This window comes from Silurus meridionalis, chromosome 7, assembly GCF_014805685.1.
Source record: "Silurus meridionalis isolate SWU-2019-XX chromosome 7, ASM1480568v1, whole genome shotgun sequence".
Taxonomy (NCBI): domain Eukaryota; kingdom Metazoa; phylum Chordata; class Actinopteri; order Siluriformes; family Siluridae; genus Silurus; species Silurus meridionalis.
Window position 1 is genome coordinate 10,256,586 of NC_060890.1, and position 21,752 is coordinate 10,278,337.

Sequence of the window (21,752 nt, forward strand, 5' to 3'; positions counted from 1 at the left end):
TGTGTGTGTGTGTGTGAGAGAGAGAGAGAGAGAATAAGCTTTTTTTTTTAATCAATAACAAAAAAAACTATTTAGATCTCCAAACAACTTCATATAGTTTTGCATGGCTTGTGACAAGGGATCTGTGTATGGAAATGGAGGAACTGGCCTCTTTTGGAGGAGTTTTTCTTGCATACTGTGTAGTATGTGAGTATGCAGGTTGGGAAGTAGCCTGGGAAACGCGCGAGTTTCAGCACTTAAGGTCCACATCCGTCCCACAGCATGCGATGTAGAGTCGCCTGTACAGAGCAGGATGTTTCCGCTGCTGCAGAACTCGGGCGCCGGAGAAAGTTTAGCATTGCGATGAAATGATGGGGAACCCTCCGAAAGTTACACAATGCTGAACTTGTTTTTAGGGTTTAGCTTGTTTACTGCAGAGCGCTTTGTGTTGTGGAGGCCGGTGAGGAATCGGCGCGCTGTTTAACTGCACGAGGCTGCTGTCTGGCGCAATGGTAAGATCCATCACTCTCTGTTTTCATTAGGTTTCAGTGGAAAGTCAACTCTTACCATACTGTGTCAAACACAGGTTATCAAAATACTTGCTTAAGTCTTGAAGCTCTTTCGGTATATAAAGATCTATCTATCTATCTATCTATCTATCTATCTATCTATCTATCTATCTATCTATCTATCTATCTATCTGTCTCTCTGTCTGTCTGTCTGTCTGTCTGTCTGTCTGTCCACATAAATATAAACACCTTACAGTTTAAAATTTTCTCCAAGTTTCTGTTGAGTAAATTCAACTAACACTACTGGATTGACCAAAACCATGTCATATGTAAGTATGTGGACGTATTAAATCCTAACAGAAAGCAGACTACTTAGTAGTGGACAAGGGAATGGTGAAGAAATTAAAAAACCCTACTACACTATACTATACTATACTCTGCTATACTATGCATTGAAAATACATTGCAAGTACACATTATTGGCATATCTTGAATGTAACCTAGTTTAAATCCTAAAATTTACCCAAAAATTCCAGTCACATTTACATTTCCTACAACTCATTAGGACAAAAAAAACTAATGGACTAATTGAAAGGAACAAGTACAGAAAGATTATTTTTATTTTTTTTTTAACTGAAAGGTTTGTCCACTCAGACCTACATAATTCTCTCTCTCTCTCTCTCTCTCTCTCATATATATATATATATATATATATATATATATATATATATATATATACATTTAATAAATAAAAGCCAGATATTTTATTTTGCCAAATTGCTGTAAATAGAACAATGGCAATACATTTGACACAAGTGTGAGAGATTAATTTTCGCTGACGTCTGCTGTCTGCATAAACCTGCCCTTTGTGTACAAATCATTAGAATTGATTATCCATTTGCTATCTAGCGGATATTTGTAGTGGAGGTCGAGGTAGAGGTAGTGGTAATGGGAAACTAAGAGCCACTGAAAGTGTTGTTCCAGGAAGCGCATGTCCAAACATGCACCAGCCTTTCAGCGGGGTTAGGAGGGTTGCTGGGGCAAACAGCAGGTTCCTGAGTTAATATGGTAACTCCTGAGTTTGCACGGTTCACAGTTTTCTCACAGGCTACGTGAGAAAGCATGTCATCTTTCTCCGGCCATCTGTAAACCATTAGTGCTGAGAAAGCAAGGACACTTTGGGCTTCACTGCCCCCAATTTTCTAGGATGTCCCCGGGCTATAGGGTGGATTTGACACGCTGTCTGTTAATCATTGTAGCTTACCTCGTCACTTTTTTCCAGTCACTCATCTGGTAGGGACATCCTGTGCTCAGTGGAGTAATTGCACCCTCCACGCAACTTCAAAGGGAACTCCACACCTGCTGAGTGCACCTCGAGACAGGGTGTGAAAAGTTTCTGTATATGTGTGTTGTGTGTGTACATGGATAAATGACTGTGTCTTGGATTTGTTGTTAAGAAGCAAGAAGTGGAGGTGGGTGCAGCTTCCATGGCTCAGGAAAAGAAGAGAAAGAAGACAGCAGGAGTGCTTCCTCCAGATGGTGGCTGGGGCTGGATGATCGTGGCCGGCTGTTTCATGGTCACTGTCTGCACTCGTGCTGTTACGAGGTAAAACCAGTGTGGATTGCATCACTGTGGCTTGCCGTTGTGTCAATGTGCGATTTCTTTTAGACATCACCACAGTTTAGCTGTAAATTTATGAAACCATCACACTACTGACTTTGGAACTGCACTCAATAATATACTAATGATCTGTGGGTATAAGGTATGTGGTGTTTCTCTCATAGTTCAGGTTGCATTTGAGATGTGGGTAAACAACTTGGCAAGTTGTCAAGCAAGTGGTCATACTGGTTTTACAGGTAGTAATTTACTGTCCACTCTTATTACCACTAATCCCCCTGGGACTAAGTGTCATTTTAGTTGTTTGTGTTTCATTTAGGTAATGTCAGGCATTTTTTTCTCATGTGTATGCTTCGCAATTAGTGGCAGAAATGCTGTTCTGCCTGATATTAAGTGAAACAATTAATGATAAAAATAAGTACATACTGAACTCAGCAACCTTGGCAAGTTTTCAGCAATTGTGAAAGTAATTGATGCCTCGTAGGCATTAAAGGAACCTGTTGTTACCTACTGTTTTACATCTTGCAAAACCTACTTGTGATGCATCTGTTTTGATGATTAAGAAACGTGTATAAGAAAGAACAGGTTGCTCCATTTTAAGGCAAAACAGATGAGAGAAATGGCTCGATAATCTAAAATAAGGGTCATCCTTTCTCTAAACTTTGGAAATAGAGAAATAGATCCTTTTGAAAGTCGGTTGAATTTTTTTTTAAATTACAAAAACATAGATATACAAAAAAAACAAATGATAACAAGAACTGTCATGGACTCTCACCTATACAGACATACAGATACCAGAGATATGTGGTAATAAACAACTTCATTCAGAACAAATGATTCCTTGGTGAAAGTCTTCTTAGAGGTGAAAGAGCAACCTGACTTTTTAGGGTTTCTTTCTTTCTTTTTTCTTCTTATCCAGCTTTACATGTTTAGATGGGTGTGGTTAATACCAAAAGAAACAGTTGGCTGTAATCTGGCTGGTTCTAACTAGTCTGAAAAGTGGAGTGAAAGACATGTCTCCCTCCAAACGGCCCCTGGCTAGCTTTGTATATGTGTTCTTTGGCCAATGATTGAGTATGTGCGAGTCACGAGCTGTTATATTCACTCTCAGTGATGTGACCCTGGTCTCCTGCCTGGTGCGTTCGCCATGTTTGTTCAGGTGCGGGGAGGCTGTGGCGAGGCTTGTAGCTCATTAGCCCTTTTCCCAGCTCTCCAACTCAAAAGCCCCCCAAGGACTCAAAAGCTCAACTTCTTACTGTCCAGCTAAGCAGCAGTAATTGCAGGATTCAGTGTCTCCTTTCATTTGATGGAAAGTGATTCTCATTAATTACTAAATGTGATGTTTAGTGGAAAACAGAACAGTAATCAGGGAATTTCACATGCTTTGACTTTCATTGCTTATATTATTTATTATTATGTAATTAACATTTTTTTTCATCTTTTCTAGATGCATCTCCATCTTTTTTATCGAATTTCAATTGCATTTTGCACATGATTACTCTGGGACTGCATGGATCCACTCGTTAGTTGACTGCACCACCATGCTTTGTGGTATGTGAAAATGTTTTGGATTTTATTTTCTGCACTCTAACCTTTTCAAGCCCTCTATGTAGAAATGCTAAAAATGTCTTTCTGTTGTCTGCAACCAGTCGAGGTTGTCCTTTCATCCTCATCCAAATTATGTAAATGTTTTTCAATGTTTTTTTGCTCACAATGGTGATCTGTTTACTTATTTCTGTTTGGATGTGATATTATCATCATATTGAGCCTATTTTACATACCTTAACCATATCCAGTTGTGTTATTCACATGCATGCATTTGCAAGAGAAGCAAACATTTCACTCTGTGCAGCTTTCATTTGAATTAGAAAGAATGAAAGACCATGGGAGGCTCAACCCCCTCTCTCTTTTTCTGTCTTTCCAAAGTTAGCAAGACACAGCTTGAATTGAAACAGCAGGCCTATTTGTTTTTGTTCTGCGCACTAATGTCTGCTGTCACAACACCTAGCATTTGAAGAGAAATGAATGCTTCCAAAAATACATATGTGAATAGCCCCAATCAATGCTGTTGATTATTAAATCTTCCTAGGCTGACATTAGCTGACGTGGTAATTTTCTTATCAGCAAACAGATATCGTAGCAATTGCTGGACAAAATCCCAGCAAGGTCAATGAGTGAAAAAGAAAAAACTGCAAGCTTTGCAGTTGATATAATGAAATTTGCATATGTCTTAGACTGAAGGATAGTTATAGCATTTTAAAACGGATTTCTTTCGCAGTTCCCTGTTGCACAATATCTTAGTGAAAACTGGTGAAATTATCTTTTTTCACTGAAGAAATTCGATATAGTTAGCAAGGTGACATAATATTTTAGCTCTTAAAGTTGTGGCATCGGTGTATTCTACAAATAGCAATATCTAATTATTGTGCAAAACTGATGCTTCATGATTTTGACTAAGCTTTAGAATTAAACTGCCACAATTTCTAGCAAGCACTACTACATACATTTGAGGCGGAAGGTTTACATATACTTAAACTAAAGACATTCAATATTGGTTTGTCACACCTCCAAACAGTTTGTGTTATCATACAGTTTGTTTGTCAAGTCAATTAGGGCATCAACTTTGTTCACACCAGAGGTAGCGATTAAAACAATCAAATAGAGACATTTATATTCTAGTTTAATTCACTATATAACAATTCCAGTGTGCTTACATACAACAAGTTGATGGTTTCCTTATGCAGTCTGGAAGTTGCAGGCATCAGATAACCATGGCTATCCACCATTAAGAGAGCCTAGGGCCATGACCCAAAATGTTTTGCAACTAAAGGCCAAAAGACAAAACTAGAGTCAGAGTGAAGTTTGCAGGTTATCACCTGTCTTTTGGATGTGTTCTTTGGTCAGATGATAATAAAAATGAACCATTTGTTGATGACCCATAATAATCAGCACTATTTATGTGTGGAAAAGGGTTAGGCTTTTAGTCTGAAATACATCATCGTGGTTTGGGTGTTTTGCTGGAAAGTGGACTGTTTTGCTGGAAATGGTGCATTTTAGAAAATAAAATGTTGAGGAAGGAGCAATATCCTGAAATACTAATCTAACACCTCAAGACATCAGTCAAGAAAGTAAAACTTATTCACTATTGGGATTCTAAACAAGGTATTTGGACAGAAATGGGGAAAAAATGTGTCTGAGGAAGGAGACTCACCAACTGGAGTTCTGTCAAGAGGGCAGATATATTGAGAGAAGCTTGAGGAAGGCTACCACAAGCTTAGGATTCAAGTTTAAACAGTTCAAATGGCAATGCCTCCAATATATGTCAACTTTTAATATATTGAGTTCAAATCTTATATAGTAAGAAAAAGATTTAATGAAATGAATGTAACTATTAATTTAAAAAATACATATTATTAAAGTAAAGTAAATACACTATTTGATTCAACACAGTAAATGTATAATAACATGAAATATGCACTTTTTTTGTTGGCTTCATATATATTTTTTATTTTTTATGTAAATGTTAATGCTCACCATGCAAACTGCAGTCAACAAAGTTTTCATGGTCCCTTTTGGCTTTTATTTATTTATTTTTAAGTTTTGCTTTGTTATTTGACTATTGTTATTCTATTGGCAGCTCCTCTGGGGAGCCTGATTGGGAATCAGCTCTCGTGTCGTGTCGCTGTGATACTTGGAGGATTCCTAGCCTCTAGTGGAATGGTGCTTAGCTCTTTTGCCACCAGTTTAGAGTACCTCTACCTCTCTCTAGGTGCCTTAACTGGTAAGGCACTTAAAATCAATAAAGATGAATTCAGTCTTGGCTAATTTGAAAGTCTGATTCATAACTAAAGCCTAAGAAATGATGAACATTCAGGGTCTCCCTAAAGTCTCCATACATAGGGCAATTAAACACTTTTTAGCAAAGCATAACTTGAAATACAATTACTTTATTTGACATTTCTTTGTAAACACACAGAATTGACACAGAGTAGACCTTTGACTACAAGTTTGGCACCATTGTTATGTGTGACAATTTTAAAACTTTTCTTTTTCTTTAAATTCTAAACAATTTGGAGAAAAAAAGCTATTATCCCTCTTTCTGGAATCTTTTGGGACACCCTGTAGTATAATTGAGATAATATTGGAAATTGTTGGCTGTTGTTACAGAGAAAGTTTTGCTTTTCTTTGCAGGAATTGGCTTTGCTCTCTGTTACACACCAGCCATCGCTATGGTTGGTGTTTATTTCTGTGAGAGGAAGGCTTTGGCTTACGGCATTGCTATGTCTGGCAGCGGCATCGGCACGTTTGTACTGGCCCCTGTGGTGCAGCTACTGATTGAACACTACTCTTGGCGTGGTGCTCTACTTATCCTGGGAGGCTTAGTGGCCAACCTGTGTGTGTGTGGAGCTCTGCTCCGTCCTATCACTCTCAAAGAAGAGGAAGCCTTCCCCCTGCCAGTGGACTCGGAGTGTGGATACAGTTCAGCCCCTCTCACATCTGATCAGAAAGAGATCAACAGCAAAGAAGAAAGAAACAGCAAGCAACGATGCATGCACTTTATGCAGGACTACAATTTCCTGCTTATGCCTGACTTCCTGGTCTTGGCAGGCTCCTTCCTGTTTCTGGCGAGTGGCTGTAGCTTGCCCTTTGTTTACTTGGTGCCCTATGCCCTAGACGTGGGTGTCAGTCACCACCATGCTGCCTTTCTTATGTCTATTTTAGGCGTCATTGACATTGTGGGCAACATCACCTTCGGCTGGCTCACAGACAGAAGGTGAACTACAGTGGGTGCTTGAACTATTTAATGCTGATAAAACATTAACTGTGTGCAACCTGTATTTATGCAATCCATTCACATGTTTGTATAAAGTTACTGTATTGTAAAATCAGGTTGACACAAAAGTAAAGGAAACTGAATTTAAAGAATACTAGTCAGAGCCACTTTGACAGCTGAAATCTGGTTTATGTCCATGTTTTCAGCCAACAACATGATTAAAGCCTGCCATTCATTACTATTTCATTTTTTAAATAGAATATTAAAAACAAATAGAATACTGACACTTGACACTTTTACATTTATTTCATCATTTTTTTTTTATTTTAAATTGACTTCTTACCCAACATGATCTTTGCTGGAAAGCCTAAGCAAGTTTCGGAACATTAATAAATCTTTTTTATTTATTTGTTTTTCGCGGTGTGTTAAAGGTGCCTTTTTGGCCACAGTTTTTACAAACTGCTACATAGTTAAAGTGTCTATTTATTATTAGCCATTACAACTAATGGCTTTAAAAAAAATGTTTAAGAAGAGGATTACATTGCTTGTGTCATTAGCCTTAATTGGCAGGCCAGTGATGCATAATTAGCCAAGGATTTATGACATAACAGAAAATAATATTATCTGAGAGGCTTTTTTTAGTTAAAATAAACTTACTGAAAACTTTCATGACACCCAGTCACTATTTAGGGCCAGAAAATTAATCATGAGTATACATCATATTTACATCATCCATCATCCTCTTCTATCCTATGCAGGTGCCTGAAGAAGTACAGGAGCATTTGTTACATGGCTGCTGTAGGGATGGAGGGTCTCTGCTGCTTCCTTATCCCTCTTCTCCATACGTTTGCTCTGCTAGTGCCCTTCTCAGTGCTCTATGGCTATTTTGATGGTGCTTATGTAGCCCTTATTCCAGTGGTGACATCAGATGTAGTTGGGACATCATGTCTTTCATCTGCACTTGGTGTTGTATATTTCCTGCATGCTATTCCATACCTGCTTAGCCCCCCATTCGGAGGTGAGTATCATCAGTTATTTACAAGCACGCATTACATACATACATTAAACCATTAGCTGTTCCGAATTTGTCCTGTTGCTACTGTTTTATAGGACAGTGCCACATTAATGCAATCACAAACACCACTGATGAAGAACCATCAGAGTGGTTATATTATTGCTAATTATCTAAGATTCTGGCTTAAATTTGTGTTATTATTGTTGTTGTTTGATTCTTCTGTTGTTCAGGCTGGTTGGTGGACACCACAGGTACCTACACAGCGACGTTCTTTCTCAGTGGCTTTGCACTCATCTCCAGCGCTCTCCTGCTGTGTACCATCACTGTGGTCCGTCACTGCCAGAGAATTCAGAGGAACTCGCTAAGCAAAGTCTCCACACCAGAAGCATGTGAAGGCAAACGGGCGTTTTATACTGCAAAAATCTTATAGTGTTGGACCTATTGGTTATATCATCTGTATTGTTTTATTTTTGTACAAAAAAAAAAAAAAAAAAAAAGGCAGGTGCATAAACTTCAGTAGTTAGTGTGGAATAAAAATTTGTAGCAGTACCAGCACATTTTTACAGTCTGAAATTCGGTTAATGTGCCCTTTCTATCTGGCAACTTTCTGTTAGAAAGCATTTCATTCGTAGATTGTGAATGAAAAGTTCAAACAGAAAAGGTGAGTTAGAGTTGGTGCATATTGCATCGTTTTTTGTTTTTGTTTTTAGTGTTTATCCAAAAGTGCTGTATAACTTGAGAATGTGTTTGTTGTGTTTTTCTCTCTAGTATGTCTAGTATCTCACATGTACTGTGGTTAAAAATATCAGCGTCATAATTTTTCTATGAATCAGCTTTGAAGAGAAATTAATGCCACTAGAGGGCAGTGCTGATTCAACTCACTCCAAACTTGAACAATTACTGGAAGCTGATATGTCAGTGTTCATATCAAGTACATTGACAAAAAAATAGTTTTAGTGACCTTTTTATAAGATAGATTTACATATCATCTTTATTTGATGAAAGAAAAAAGTTACAATGTCTTTTACAATAAACATGTTTTAAACTAAATAATGATTAATTAAAGATTAGCCCAGTGACATAAAAATTGTCTGTACTGATCTTGAATAAACATTTTTTTCCTGTTTGCGTAATAAAGGGTACTTGTTTAATACTTTATACTGCTCCCATCTTTAAACAAAGAATTATTATTTTACTCAAGTAGAATAAACAAAAATTACTGGTAAATCATGACTCAGAATGCAATTCTGCTCTTGTATCAGAATGCAAATGATCCTGCTTTAAAAACAGCCTATAGAATGCACAGAATAGTTAGATATTCATAAATACTAGTATTTTGCAGAATGTCTTCAGCCTCCTATGGTCCTGCATTTCTCTCTTCTTTACTCACAGGGATCCTCAAGTCTTTCCTGCTCACAGGGCTTTTAGATGAACGTTTATCATTAATCTTTCCAAGCTGTTTAGCACTTTTCTTCCCATCTACAGTGCCTTCATCTATCTTCAGACATTCCATATAACAAGTGATGGCTTCAGGTAGGGATCTCCTTCTGTACTGCTGAAACTGCCCGTAAGAGAGGTACACCTGCTGTAGGTATTCGTTTTTCTCTTTAGCTTTATGCAGAGTTTGCTGAAACATCTCTTCTGCACGATCAAGATCCCCATCCTCGCCGTACTGATTTGCCAGCTCAATCATAGCTGTAATGAAGCCAGGCTTTAGTTCGGTGGTCTTGTCTAAATAATAAATGCACTGACTTCGACTCCTCTGAATCTCAGCACCAGCACTAGGTGAGTTTTGAGTTCCTTCACGCTGCAAAGTAATTGCTTTTCTCTTGTAGCAGAGAGCAAGCTGATGGTGTATGAAAGCTGATGTGGGTGACTTCTCTAAAACTCTTTTTAGCAGTGCAATGGACCTCTCCACTGAGCCATAGATCCTCAAAAATTTTCCCACATATCGAATGACATTAGGAGCATTAGGAGAACCCTCCAGAGCTTCTTCCACCAAACTCTCCGCTTCATTGTACTCCTTGGCTTCACCAAGTCTTACTGCTAAGAGAGCTTTAAGCTCATCATTATCTGGGTTTGTGTCTATGGCCTGACGCAGTTGTTTAATTGTTCTTACACTAGGACACTCTGTTTCTGTTCTGTGGAGCACAAAAGCATAACCACAATTCCATTCAGCATTCATGGGCTCTAGCTCCAGAACCTTCTCAAAGCACTCTTTTGCCTGGTTGTAGTACTTGCGAGAGAACTTGAAGTAGGCCCAGGCCTTTTCTCCAAGCACTTGATGACAAAGACCCAAAGATGAATCTGGCAATTCCTGTACAATACGTCTGATCTTCTCCAGGTAACTCTCACATTCACTAAAGCACTTCAACTGGTACTGTAACCAGGCTAAATTCCCATAGGGCACTATGAGCCACTTGTCACAGTCATCCAGCCTGCTCTCTTTAGTGAGCTCTACACACTTCTGCAGGTAGCCAAGTGCGTCTTGAGAAGACCCCAGGAGATGCTTAACATATCCCAAAGAGTTGTATGTCTGTGCAAGTCCTGCTTTCTCGCCAAGGTTAAAGTCGGCATGTTGTTCAAGCCTGTTTAAAAGATCTGTAAGATCCAGCTCTTCTTTTTTCAGCTTCCAGGTGAAGTGACATTCAAGCTTGTGTAGTTCTGCCTGGAGAAGTGTGGCTTCTGTTAGACTGTAACACAGAAGCAGCAACCGCTTAATACAGTATTGTAAAGTTATTCAGTGTCTCACACACACCTCTCGTGACCGACTATTTTCTTTCTAGTTATTGTAACGCTTACCTCATTGTGGTCATCTGCTGCAATCCGGAATACAATTACCAGAAAGTGAATGACTATGAAACAGTGAGGAACCTAGAAATCTGAAGCATTTCCTGGATTAAAATGATGCTTGTGTAATCATGTGTTCGGTGGAAATCGAAACTTAGGGAAGCTCATGGGCGTGTAGTTAAAGACCAACAGCATATTTATAATGAAAACGGCGAGTTTGGAGTTTAGTGCGTGGAAACACCACAAATCGCTAATATATATATATATATATATGTGTGTGTGTGTGTGTGTGTGTGTGTGTGTGTGTGTGTGTGTGTGTGTGTGTGTGTGTGTGTGTGTGTGTGTGTATAATGTTTGTTTATTTTATTTATTATTATCTAAAGTTTACATTTCAGTGACGCGTGTGTGTGTGTGTGTGTGTGTGTGTCTGGTAGCGTGGCCGAGCGGTCTAAGGCGCTGGATTAAGGCTCCAGTCTCTTCGGGGGCGTGGGTTCGAATCCCACCGCTGCCAATTAGGTTTTTCTACATATCCATCCTCAAATGTGGACTTCAGTAAAGATACATAAAGAAGTGTGTGTTCTGATCAATACTTTACAAACCTGTGTTTTACACTTTCACATTTCTGGATTGTCAGAGAGGAATGATTGAGACTATTACCAAATTATTATAATCTATTTGATTTCAGTTTACAAATGACAATAAAGAATTTAAAGTGAAATTATTTTTCAAAATTTACAACATTACAATGTGTGTGTTCGCATGTGTGAAAATTTTAGGGAAAGTCTGAATTAAATCAATTTTACACTTTCACATTTCCTCTCTCCATATACAACCTGAACCATAAACATGCTTTGAGTATTTAAAATATATTTAAATATAACGAAACATATTCACATGATTTGAACAAATTTTATTTTCATTTGGTTGCAGAAGAACATGCATTAATATTACACATTAGAACATTAATATGCAGCCTTCATAAATGTGCAAAATATATTCACAGTTTTAAAAGACTTGAGATTTTGAGATCAGTAGTGTGAGGATTTAGTAAATTACATTCACTTATCAAGACAAACAACAAAAAACGTATTATTTATCTGGATTCTGCTGCTTTTCTAATTGTATTAATCTCTAATTTTTTATCCTGCTTACTGCCTTAGCACAGACAAAGCTTCCTGCTTCTTTATTCTCCTCAGTAATCATGTCAGTGTGTTTTTCCACTCTTAACACATTTAGTGTTGTAAAACTGACTTGTATTAAGGCGTGAGAGTGCACTGAGAGTGTGTCCATGTACATCTTAACAAAGTGCTGTGTTTGGTACATCCACACATTGAAAATAAGATTACAGATGCTACACTGTTAACATTAAATATCATGAATAATAAATGAGTATATAGATATTTGGCTGTGTATCATACTTCATATTGCTAATATTACTGTAGAGAAAGCCTAAGCTCACAAAGATCACTGAGGTACTCCTCATTATCTACATAGGTCAACGCTTTCTCAAAGCACTCTATGGCTTGTTGTTTTTCTCCTCGTTCCTTATGAATGATTCCAAGTATTCCAAAGGCCTCTCCATCATTTGGGTTATTGCCAATTCTTCTCTCTGCAATCTGTCTCAGACTTTTAGCACTTTTTTTCCCTTCAAATTGATTTGGATTTATCTTTAGACATTCAATGTAATGTTTGATGGCAGCAGGCTCACATCTCATAACGTACTGCTGAAATTCTGCATAAAACACATGAACAGCCTGGTAGTTGTCTTTTTTCTCTTTGGCTGCTTGAAATGCCTTCTGAAACATTTCTTCTGCTCTTGATATATCCCGATTAAACCCATATTGCAAGGCCAATTCAGCCATGGCTAGAATGAAGCGGGTTTTCAATTTGATTGCCATCTCCAAATGGTAGATGCATTGCTCTTGAGCTCGTTTAATTTCAGCTCCTTTTGTGTGGTGGCTTCCTGCCTGCTTCAGCTTCATAATCTTTTGTTTATAGCAGAGCCCCAGCTGATGGTGTATAAAAGCTTTGTTTGACACTTTCTCTAATGCTTTCTTTAGCAGGGCAATGGACCTGTCCACAGATCCTGCATTCCGTAAATACTTTCCAACATAGCGAATCACATGTGGGTGTTCTGGAGACCTCTCTAAGGCTTGCTCTACTAGGCTCTCTGCCTCACTGTACTTCTTGAAAACAGCCAATCTCAGAGCAAGCAGAACTTTAAGAACATCATCATCTGGGTTAGTAGCTATAGCTCGTCTAAGTTGATTAACAGCATCTGAAGTTTCTGGTGCACATCCTATTCCCACAATCTCTGTCCGATACAGAGCAATGGCAAGGCCGGAGTTCCATTCAGCATTCTCAGGGACCAGATCCAGGGCCTTTTTAAAGCATTCTTTTGCCCTTTCATAATATTTGAGTGAAAACCTAAGGAATGTCCATCCTTTTTCTCCAAGCACCTCAGCATATGGGACAGATGGATATTTCTCTTTAATCTCCCTCAGCTTATTCAGGTACATTTCACACTCTGCAAAGTTTCCCATATGATAGTATAACCATGCAAGGTCTCCATAGGCAACAACAAGCAGCTTATCAGAGTCTTTTCCATGAGCCTTAATGAGTTCTACAGATTTCTCAAAGTTGCTGAGAGCCTCAGTATTGGAGCCTTGTAGAAACTTCACAAATCCCATACAGCTGCGTGTACGTGCAACTCTTGCCTCCTTTCCGAGATCCAGGCTAAACTGTTCTTCTAATCTGTTCAGAAGGTAATTGAGATCTACTTCATTATTATTCAGAGCCCAGGTGAAATGGCATTCTTGCTGAAGAAGTCTGGCTTTTAAATCTGTGCCTTGAGTTGAACTGGTAGAGAAAGAAAATGAATTAACCTGATTAAAACGTGTTTAAAAATATTAATATCATTATAAGGTACATCATAATACCATTTGTACCTTTAGTATATTTTGTAGACTTCTGGTCAGTAACGTAATGCGTGTAATTTCAGAATATGTGCTTCTGAATCACATATTAGAGGGGAAAATTATTACGAGTTTGGATAAAGTGGGTTTATATGTCATTCTGTATTGTAATCGAGCTAATTTTTAACTCTCCACCCATTGGACCACCATGGACACGCCCTTCGACGAAAACTCTAGATCTTCGCAATTTAACATTGCAATGGCGTTTAGATTATGCCTACCGAATTTGGTGTTGATCTGAACAAATCTCAACTGTTATCCCCATGGTGAGTCATTGAAATTTGTCACGGCGCCATAGACACACCCTTTAACGCACGCTCAAGATCTTCACAATTCACTAGCGCAAAGGTCTTAAGATAAGACTGGCCAAAAAAATAGGGGATGGCAGTACATTTCTAGGAGTAGTTCACTGCACAGTAAAACAGGACACTTCCTGTTGCCAGCAGGTGGCATATAAATATTACTAAATATGGAAATGTAGATCTGATCAGATCAGGAGTCTTATGAATCATGTGAAGTTTGGGGCAGATTGGACATTGTATGTCCGAGTCATAGCAACTTCCGTTTTCATGGCGAATCGGCGAAATTTGTCAGACCATCAAGGACACGCCCTTCAACGAAAACTCTAGATCTAGATTAATAATAATGATAAGAAGAAAAAATAAGAAATGACACAATTACAATAGGGTCCTACGCACCATCGGTGCTCGGGCCCTAAAAAGTTCATAGGTTTTAGTTTTAAAAATTAATCCCTAATCTGCAAACCTGCATATCAGGATATAAAACCCCATAAGACCCAGAGTCTTTTTAACATCAGAAGTCATTATAACAATTTGATTTTATTTTAAGCTCTTTTGTACATCGCTCTGGACAAGGGCGTCTGCTAAATGTCACAAATATAAATGTAAATGTTCTATTTTATTATTATAATTTAGTTTTATAATTTAATAATAACATTACTATATTAATTTGTCCTCATGGCTGTACTATGTACATGTAGCCATTTCTATAGGTAAACTACATTTACATTATGTATTAGAGACATACTAACAAGACTACTCTTTCCCATAACTTCATGGTGTAACTGATCAACTTTATTCCCCTGTAGTTACTGAAGGTCTGCACATCTCCCTTGTTCTTAAAAACCAGTACCAGCTCACTCCTTCTCCATTCCTCAGGCATCGTCTCACCTTCCAAAATCTTGCTGAACAACCTGGTTAGAAACTCCACTGCCATCTCTCCTAAACATCTCCATGTTTCTACCTGTTCCAACCGACTTTCCGCTCTTTATCCTCTTAATCGCTGCTCTCACTTCCTCCTTACTAATCATGTCCACTTCCTTGCAATTACTCTTGCGTTAATGTTATAAAAACAGACTGAATATACAAAAGTACGTCTACAGTATGATATCACTTACCTCATGGTGATCAGTCTGGGTGATGTGCAATCGGTCTTTCACCCTGGAGAGGACTATATAGTGGCACGGATATGAGCGGTGTTATTCTCCGCCCATGCATTTAATCTGTTGAGGAATAGAGACCGAAAGTTTTCATTTCCAAACTCCAGATGACGTCATATGGAAACAACAATATAATCGCCTGAATTGTAATAGTACGTGGAGGGAAATGAAGTGTCAATATCAGGTCATACTCCTGTTATATATTTTATGAAGCAAACAGGACATGGTGCATAATTATAGCCTAAAGAAATAAAAGAAAAAAAAAAAGAAAAAATAAATAACAATGTAAGTTACCTCATATCTATTCTGAAGTAAGATTTTCTTGTGTTTTTATTGATGGGAACAAACCTACTGTACTTCTTTTCTGGCTACACAGTTTCCTCACACCAGCGACTAAGTGAAAATTAAAGTTTACTTTTTTGGTAAAATGGTTTAAGGTGCTAGGTTTCATGACTCTGATTCTTTGGGGTTTGAATCCCAGCAGCATGAAATGAATCTTGTGTTTAGTTATGATAACTGTACATCACGCTTGGTTAAACTTGTCACTGAATTCTGTGTAATCATGTACATCATAAATATGTTCATGTAAAATATTATGTATAAAAACCTGCATTTTACACTCATCTGAAATTTTATATATATATATATATATATATATATATATATATATATATATATATATATATATATATATATTGTTTGTGTTATTTCTGGTTGGTGGACACCACAGGTACCTACACAGCGACGTTCTTTCTCAGTGGCTTTGCACTCATCTCCAGCGCTCTCCTGCTGTGTACCATCACTGTGGTCCGTCACTGCCAGAGAATTCAGAAGAACTCGCTAAGCAAAGTCTCCACACCAGATGCATGTGAAGGCAAACAGGCCGGAGTTTTATACTGCAAAAATCTTATAGTGTTGGACCTATTGGTTATATCATCTGTATTGTTTTATTTTTTATTAAAAAAGCAAAAACAAAACAAAACAAAAAAAACAGGTGCATAAACTTCAGTAGTTAGTGGGGGGAAAAAGAAATTTGTAGCAGTTCCAGCACATTTTCACAGTCTGAAATTCGGTTAATGTGCCCTTTCTATCTGGCAACTTTCTGTTAGAAAGCATTTCATTCGTAGATTGTGAATGAAAAGTTCAAAACAGAAAAGGTGAGTTAGAGTTGGTGCATATTACATCGTTTCTTTTCATTTTGTTCGTTTGTTTTTGTAAAGTGTTTACCCAAAAGTGCTGTATAACTTGAGAATGTGTTTGTTGTGTTTTTCTCTCTAGTATGTCTAGTATCTCACATGTACTGTGGTTAAAAATATCAGCGTCATAATTTTTCTATGAATCAGCTTGGAAGAGAAATTAATGCCACTAGAGGGCAGTGCTGATTCAACTCACTCCAAACTTGGACAATTACTGGAAGCTGATATGTCAGTGTTCATATCAAGTACATTGACTGAAGAAAAAGTTTGTGACCTTCTTATAAGATAGATTTACATATCATCTTTATTTGATGAAAGAAAAAAGTTACAATGTCTTTTACAATAAACATGTTTTAAACTAAATAATGATTAATTAAAGATTAGCACAGTGACAAAAATTGTTTGTACTGATCTTGAATAAACATTTTGATCCTGTTTGCGTAATAAAGGGTACTTGTTTAATACTTTATACTGCTCCCATCTTTAAACAAATAATTATTATTTTACTCAAGTAGAATAAACAGAAATTACTGGTAAATCATGACTCAGAATGCAATTCTGCTCTTGTATGAGAATGCAAATGACCCTGATTCAAAAACAGCCTATAGAATGCACAGAATAGTTAGATATTCATAAATACTAGTATTTTGCAGAATGTCTTCAGCCTCCTATGGTCCTGCATTTCTCTCTTCTTTACTCACAGGGATCCTCAAGTCTTTTCTGCTCCCAGGGCTTTTAGACGAAACGTTTATCAATAATCTTTCCCACTTTTCTTCCCATCTACAGTGCCTTTATCTATCTTCAGACATTCCATATAACAAGTGATAGCTTCAGGTAGGGATCTCCTTCTGTACTGCTGAAACTGCCCGTAAGAGAGGTACACCTGCTGTAGGTATTCTTTTTTCTCTTTAGCTTTATGCAGAGTTTCTTGAAACATCTCTTCTGCACGATCAAGATCCCCATCCTCGCCGTACTGATTTGCCAGCTCAATAATAGCTGTAATGAAGCCAGGCTTTAGTTCGGTGGTCTTGTCTAAATAATTAAAATGCACTGACTTTGACTCCTCTGAATCTCAGCACAAGCACTAGGTGAGTTTTGACTTCCTTCATGCTGCAAAGTAATTGCTTTTCTCTTGTAGCAGACAGGAAGCTGATGGTGTATATAGTCAAGAGTCAAGAAGCTTTTATTGTCATTTTAACCATATATAGCTGACACAGTACACACGAAGATGAAACAACGTTCCTCCAGAACCCTGATGGTACATAAAACAACATAAAACAACAATCACAGAAACAGAAAACACAGGGCTAAGGACTAGTAAGTGTCTTGCCAGATAATGTGCATGTGTGCAACCTGGTGCAAACAATGCAAAAATGACAACACAAGACAGTGCAAGACAACACAGGACAGTGCAAGACAATACACAAAAACACAAAATAGCTCCGCCAGTAAACCTGTCGTAACGAGATTAAGTGAACAGTAGCAAAAATGTAAACAGAATATTGTGCAAAAGAGCAAATATGTAGCAAAAATGTAAACAGAATATTGTGCAAAAGAGCAAATAGCAGCAATCCCAGAAGATGCGCAAAGACAGCATGTCAACTTTTTTCTTCATTCAGCTTCCCCCATTCAGGGTCGCCACAGTGGATCATCCATGTAAACAATTTATGGTAATGATTTAGTGTGAGTGGTACTGAATCATGGGTGCGCAAAGTGAGTACGAGTGTGTGTTGAGTCCGGGTTGTACAGATCAGTCACACAGTGTGTGTGTGTGTGTGTGTGTGTGTGTGTGTGTGTGTGTGTGTGTGTGTGTGTGTGTGTTTATGTGAGGTGAGCTCAGTTCAGTTCAGTTCAGTTGTGTGTTGAGTAGCCAGATGGCTTGAGGGAAGAAACTGTTGCACAGTCTGGACGTGGCGGCACGAATGCTTCGGAACCGCTTCCCTGATGGTAGGAGAGTGAAAAGTGTGTGTGACGGTGTGTGTGGTCATCTGCTGTTGGCTTTGCGGATGCAGCGTGTGGTGTATATGTCCATAATAGAGCTTCAGCTGTCCTCACTATCCTCTATATGGTCTTGCTATATAAGACGGTGCAGTTCCCAAACCAGGCAGTGATGCAGCTGCTCAAGATGCTCTCAGTGGTCCCTCTGTAGAACGTGGACAGGATAGGGGGAGGGAGATGGGCTGTCCTCAGCCTTCTCAGGAAGTAGAGACACTGCTGGGCTTTTTTGGTGATGGAGCTGGTGTTAAGTGACCAGGTGAGGTTATCCGCCAAGTGAACACCAAGGAATTTGGTGCTCTTGACGATCTCCACTGAGGATCCATCAATGATCAGTGAAGAATGACCGCTCTGTGCTCTCATGAAGTCATTGATGCTGTGATTCGAGCTCTGCATTGTTACACAGTCATAAGTCAGCAGAGAGAACAGCAGTGGAATGAGCACACAGCCCTGAGAGGCTCCAGTGCTCAGTGTGGTGGTGCTGGAGATGCTGTTTTCCATCCGAACTGACTGAGGTCTCCCATTTAGGAAGTCCAGGATCCAGTTACAGAGGTAGGTGTTGAGGCCCAGTAGGCTCATCTTATTAATCAGGTGCTGAATGCTGAGCTAAAGTCTATGAACAGCATCCGTACATAGGAGTCCTTGTTGTCTAGGTGGGTGAGTGCCAGATGGAGGGTTGTGGAGATGGCATCATCCGTGGACTGGTTTAGACGATACGCGAACTGCATGGGGTCCAGTGTGGGTGGAAGCTATGTCTTGACGTGCCTCATGACCAGCCTCTCGAAGCACTTTATCACAATGGGTGTGAGTGCGACGTGACGATAGTCATTAAGGCAGGATACAGTAGACTTCTTCGGCACGGGAACGATGGTCTTCGTCTTGAGGCACGTAGGAACAATGGCGCTGCACAGGGAGATGTTGTCCAACTACAGGCCAATATCAAATCTCCCCCTTGTATCCAACATTTTTGCAAAGGTTGTAGCACAGCAGTTATGCTCACATCTACTTATGAATAAATTTTTTTTAATAAATCAATCGGGATTTAGGCCTCATCATAGTACAGAGACGGCGCTAGTTAAGGTGGTAAATTACCTGTTATTGGCCTTTGATCAGGGTTTTGTCTTTTTACTTGTTTTGCTCGACGTTAGTGCAGCTTTTGACACCATTGATCACACTATAATGCTTGCTAGACTAGAGAACTGTCAGGATCTCCCGGGCACACTGCGCGCACTTCTGGTTGCGCGGCGCGCACTTCCGGTTCCGCGGTTAGCACTTCCGGGTTGGCGACCATCTTGCCGTTTTTTCCCGCGCCTCCCGGTGTATATAAGGACAATCAAGACTTTAGTTCCGGGCCAGATTATTTTACCGGCTTCCTAGCCCCTGAGATTATTCTTGCCATCCTGCCTGCTTTAGTTCCTGTTTCAGATCCTGATCATCCTGCCTGTTCTGGATCCTGTCCTTGACCCCTGTTCTGCCCTGCCTCTGGTTTTGAAGTTTGGACTGTTTTTGGTTTATGTTTTGCTCTGTCCTGTATTGTACTGTTTTGCTGGTTTCTGGATTTTTGGACTGTTTTGGATTTTGGTTTTGTCTTTTCCTGCATTGCCCTGTTTGCCTGTTTTGACCCTGGATTGTTTTGGATTCTGTTTTTGCCTTTGCCCCTTTGCTTTTCTTTATATATATTAAATTCAGCTTTTTTCCCATAACCTTGTGTGCATCCTGCATTTGGGTCCTACTTTTGCATTACTGACAAGAACGTTGTTGGAATAAAGGGAACAGCTCTCTCTTGGCTCAGGTCTTATTTGACTGATCGCTATCAGTTTGTTGATGTAAATGGTGAGTTCTCCACACTTCCATTGCTATGCTGATGATACACAGTTGTATATTTCAGCAAAGCCAGATGAGAGAGATCATCTTAACAATGTTGAGGAGTGTGTAAACTTTCCGATTACGTAGCATCTCTGGATGGTGTTCATCTCTGGATGGTAGCATCTCTGTCTCAGTGTGTACAGCAGTCAAAGACCTTGGTGTTGTTATTGACCCGAGTCTTTCCTTTGAGGCTCATGTGAATAATATTACCAGGATCGCCTTCTTTCACCTTAGAAATATTGCTAAAATTAGAAATATGATGTCGTTACAGGATGCATAAAAACTAGTTCATGCTTTTGTTACTTCTAGATTAAACTACTGTAACGCTTTACTGTCTGGGTGTTTGAGTAAGTGCATAAATAAGCTTCAGTTAGTTCAGAATGCAGCAGCAAGAGTCCTCACTAGATCTAGGAATTATGACCACATCACTCCTGTTTTAATCAGTCTACACTGGCTCCCAATCAAATCTCGCATTGATTATAAAATACTACTACTGACGTATAAAGCACTTAACGGTCTCGCGCCGCAGTATCTGAGTAAACTTCTTTACCAGTATGATCCTCCACGCCTACTTAGATCCAAAGGTGCAGGCTATCTGTTGGTTCCTTAAATAATGAAGACTACAGCAGGAGGCACATCTTTCTCTTATAAAGCCCCACAGTTATGGAACAGCCTTCCAATCAGTGTTCGGGACTCAGACACAGTCTCAGTGTTCAAGTTGAGGTTGAAAACATATTTATTTAGTCAAGCCATTGATCAGTAGATTTTTTTCTTAGGTAAGGGTGCAGATTTGGAGGGAACATGGATATGGAGTGTTTGGTGAACTGGGATATTTGTATGCTGTCGTCCCCTCACATTCACACGTTCACTCAGGTTTGTTGACGGTGTTGTGGTGGGTCGTCTCTTATCCCAGATATCCCTCATGTCGGCGTTATCCTCTGGTTCTCCCTTTTAGTTATGCTGCCATAGCGAGTCTTGCCAGAGTCCAAACTGCACAGTGATATTAATATAATAATCCATATCCTTCTCTTCCTGTCACCCTCTTTTCTCTCTCTCTCTCTCTCTCTCTCTCTCTCTCTCTCTCTCTCTCTCTCTCTCTCTCTCTCTCTCTCTCTCTCTCTCTCTGTCAAGTTAAACGTGCTCCTGAGGCTCTAGTGACCACTGTTCCTGCCACTCTTCCCTCTGTGGATCTTCCCACTTCGTCCAGGCCTGCCTCTGGATAGTGTTCTCTTTGACTGGAGGTTACTCTTTTCAGCTTGGGACGGTTTCTCATCAACGCCTTGGGTGGTTCCATTCTGGAGCAAGAACGGGTGCTTTGAGGATGGATTGGACTGTAGTTAATGTCAACAGTCTGCTACACTGACTCAGGACTACTTTTCGCTTCTGATCATCAATGTACCCTGCAACATTGTCAACATTGATCTGCTATAAATGGACATTCGGTGCAATCCAGATGAGGATTAGTTCCCTCTTGAGTCTGGTTCCTCTCAAGGTTTCTTCCTTATGCCATCTCGGGGAGTTTTTCTTTGCCACAGTCGCCTCCGGCTTGCTAAACAGGGACAAACTTACTTATAAA

General features: G+C 39.2%; 3 protein-coding genes and 1 non-coding gene across 4 annotated transcripts; 2 read left to right on the forward strand and 2 right to left on the reverse strand.

Moving 5' to 3' along the window:
• Positions 1 to 126: 126 nt before the first annotated feature.
• slc16a12b (solute carrier family 16 member 12b) lies at positions 127 to 8,370 on the forward strand. The gene is made up of 7 exons (XM_046854603.1): positions 127 to 491; positions 1,946 to 2,094; positions 3,554 to 3,657; positions 5,744 to 5,887; positions 6,298 to 6,880; positions 7,639 to 7,898; positions 8,126 to 8,370. Exons 1-7 carry the CDS (start codon positions 489 to 491, stop codon positions 8,323 to 8,325), a joined length of 1,443 nt encoding a protein of 480 aa, XP_046710559.1. The 5' UTR covers positions 127 to 488; the 3' UTR covers positions 8,326 to 8,370.
• A 1-nt stretch (position 8,371) lies between these two features.
• Positions 8,372 to 10,915, reverse strand: LOC124389261 (interferon-induced protein with tetratricopeptide repeats 5-like). The gene is made up of 2 exons (XM_046854604.1): positions 10,698 to 10,915; positions 8,372 to 10,588 (listed from the first exon to the last, which is right to left on the reverse strand). The coding sequence occupies exons 1-2, from the start codon at positions 10,709 to 10,711 to the stop codon at positions 9,253 to 9,255; spliced, it is 1,350 nt and encodes a 449-aa protein (XP_046710560.1). The 5' UTR covers positions 10,712 to 10,915; the 3' UTR covers positions 8,372 to 9,252.
• Positions 10,916 to 11,114: 199 nt separating this feature from the next.
• Positions 11,115 to 11,196, forward strand: trnal-aag. Its single transcript has one exon. It is a non-coding gene; the product is annotated as a tRNA-Leu (tRNA).
• A 378-nt stretch (positions 11,197 to 11,574) lies between these two features.
• Positions 11,575 to 15,737, reverse strand: LOC124388369 (interferon-induced protein with tetratricopeptide repeats 5-like). The gene is made up of 2 exons (XM_046852919.1): positions 15,078 to 15,737; positions 11,575 to 13,544 (listed from the first exon to the last, which is right to left on the reverse strand). Exons 1-2 carry the CDS (start codon positions 15,080 to 15,082, stop codon positions 12,119 to 12,121), a joined length of 1,431 nt encoding a protein of 476 aa, XP_046708875.1. The 5' UTR covers positions 15,083 to 15,737; the 3' UTR covers positions 11,575 to 12,118.
• Between the last annotated feature and the right edge of the window lie 6,015 nt (positions 15,738 to 21,752).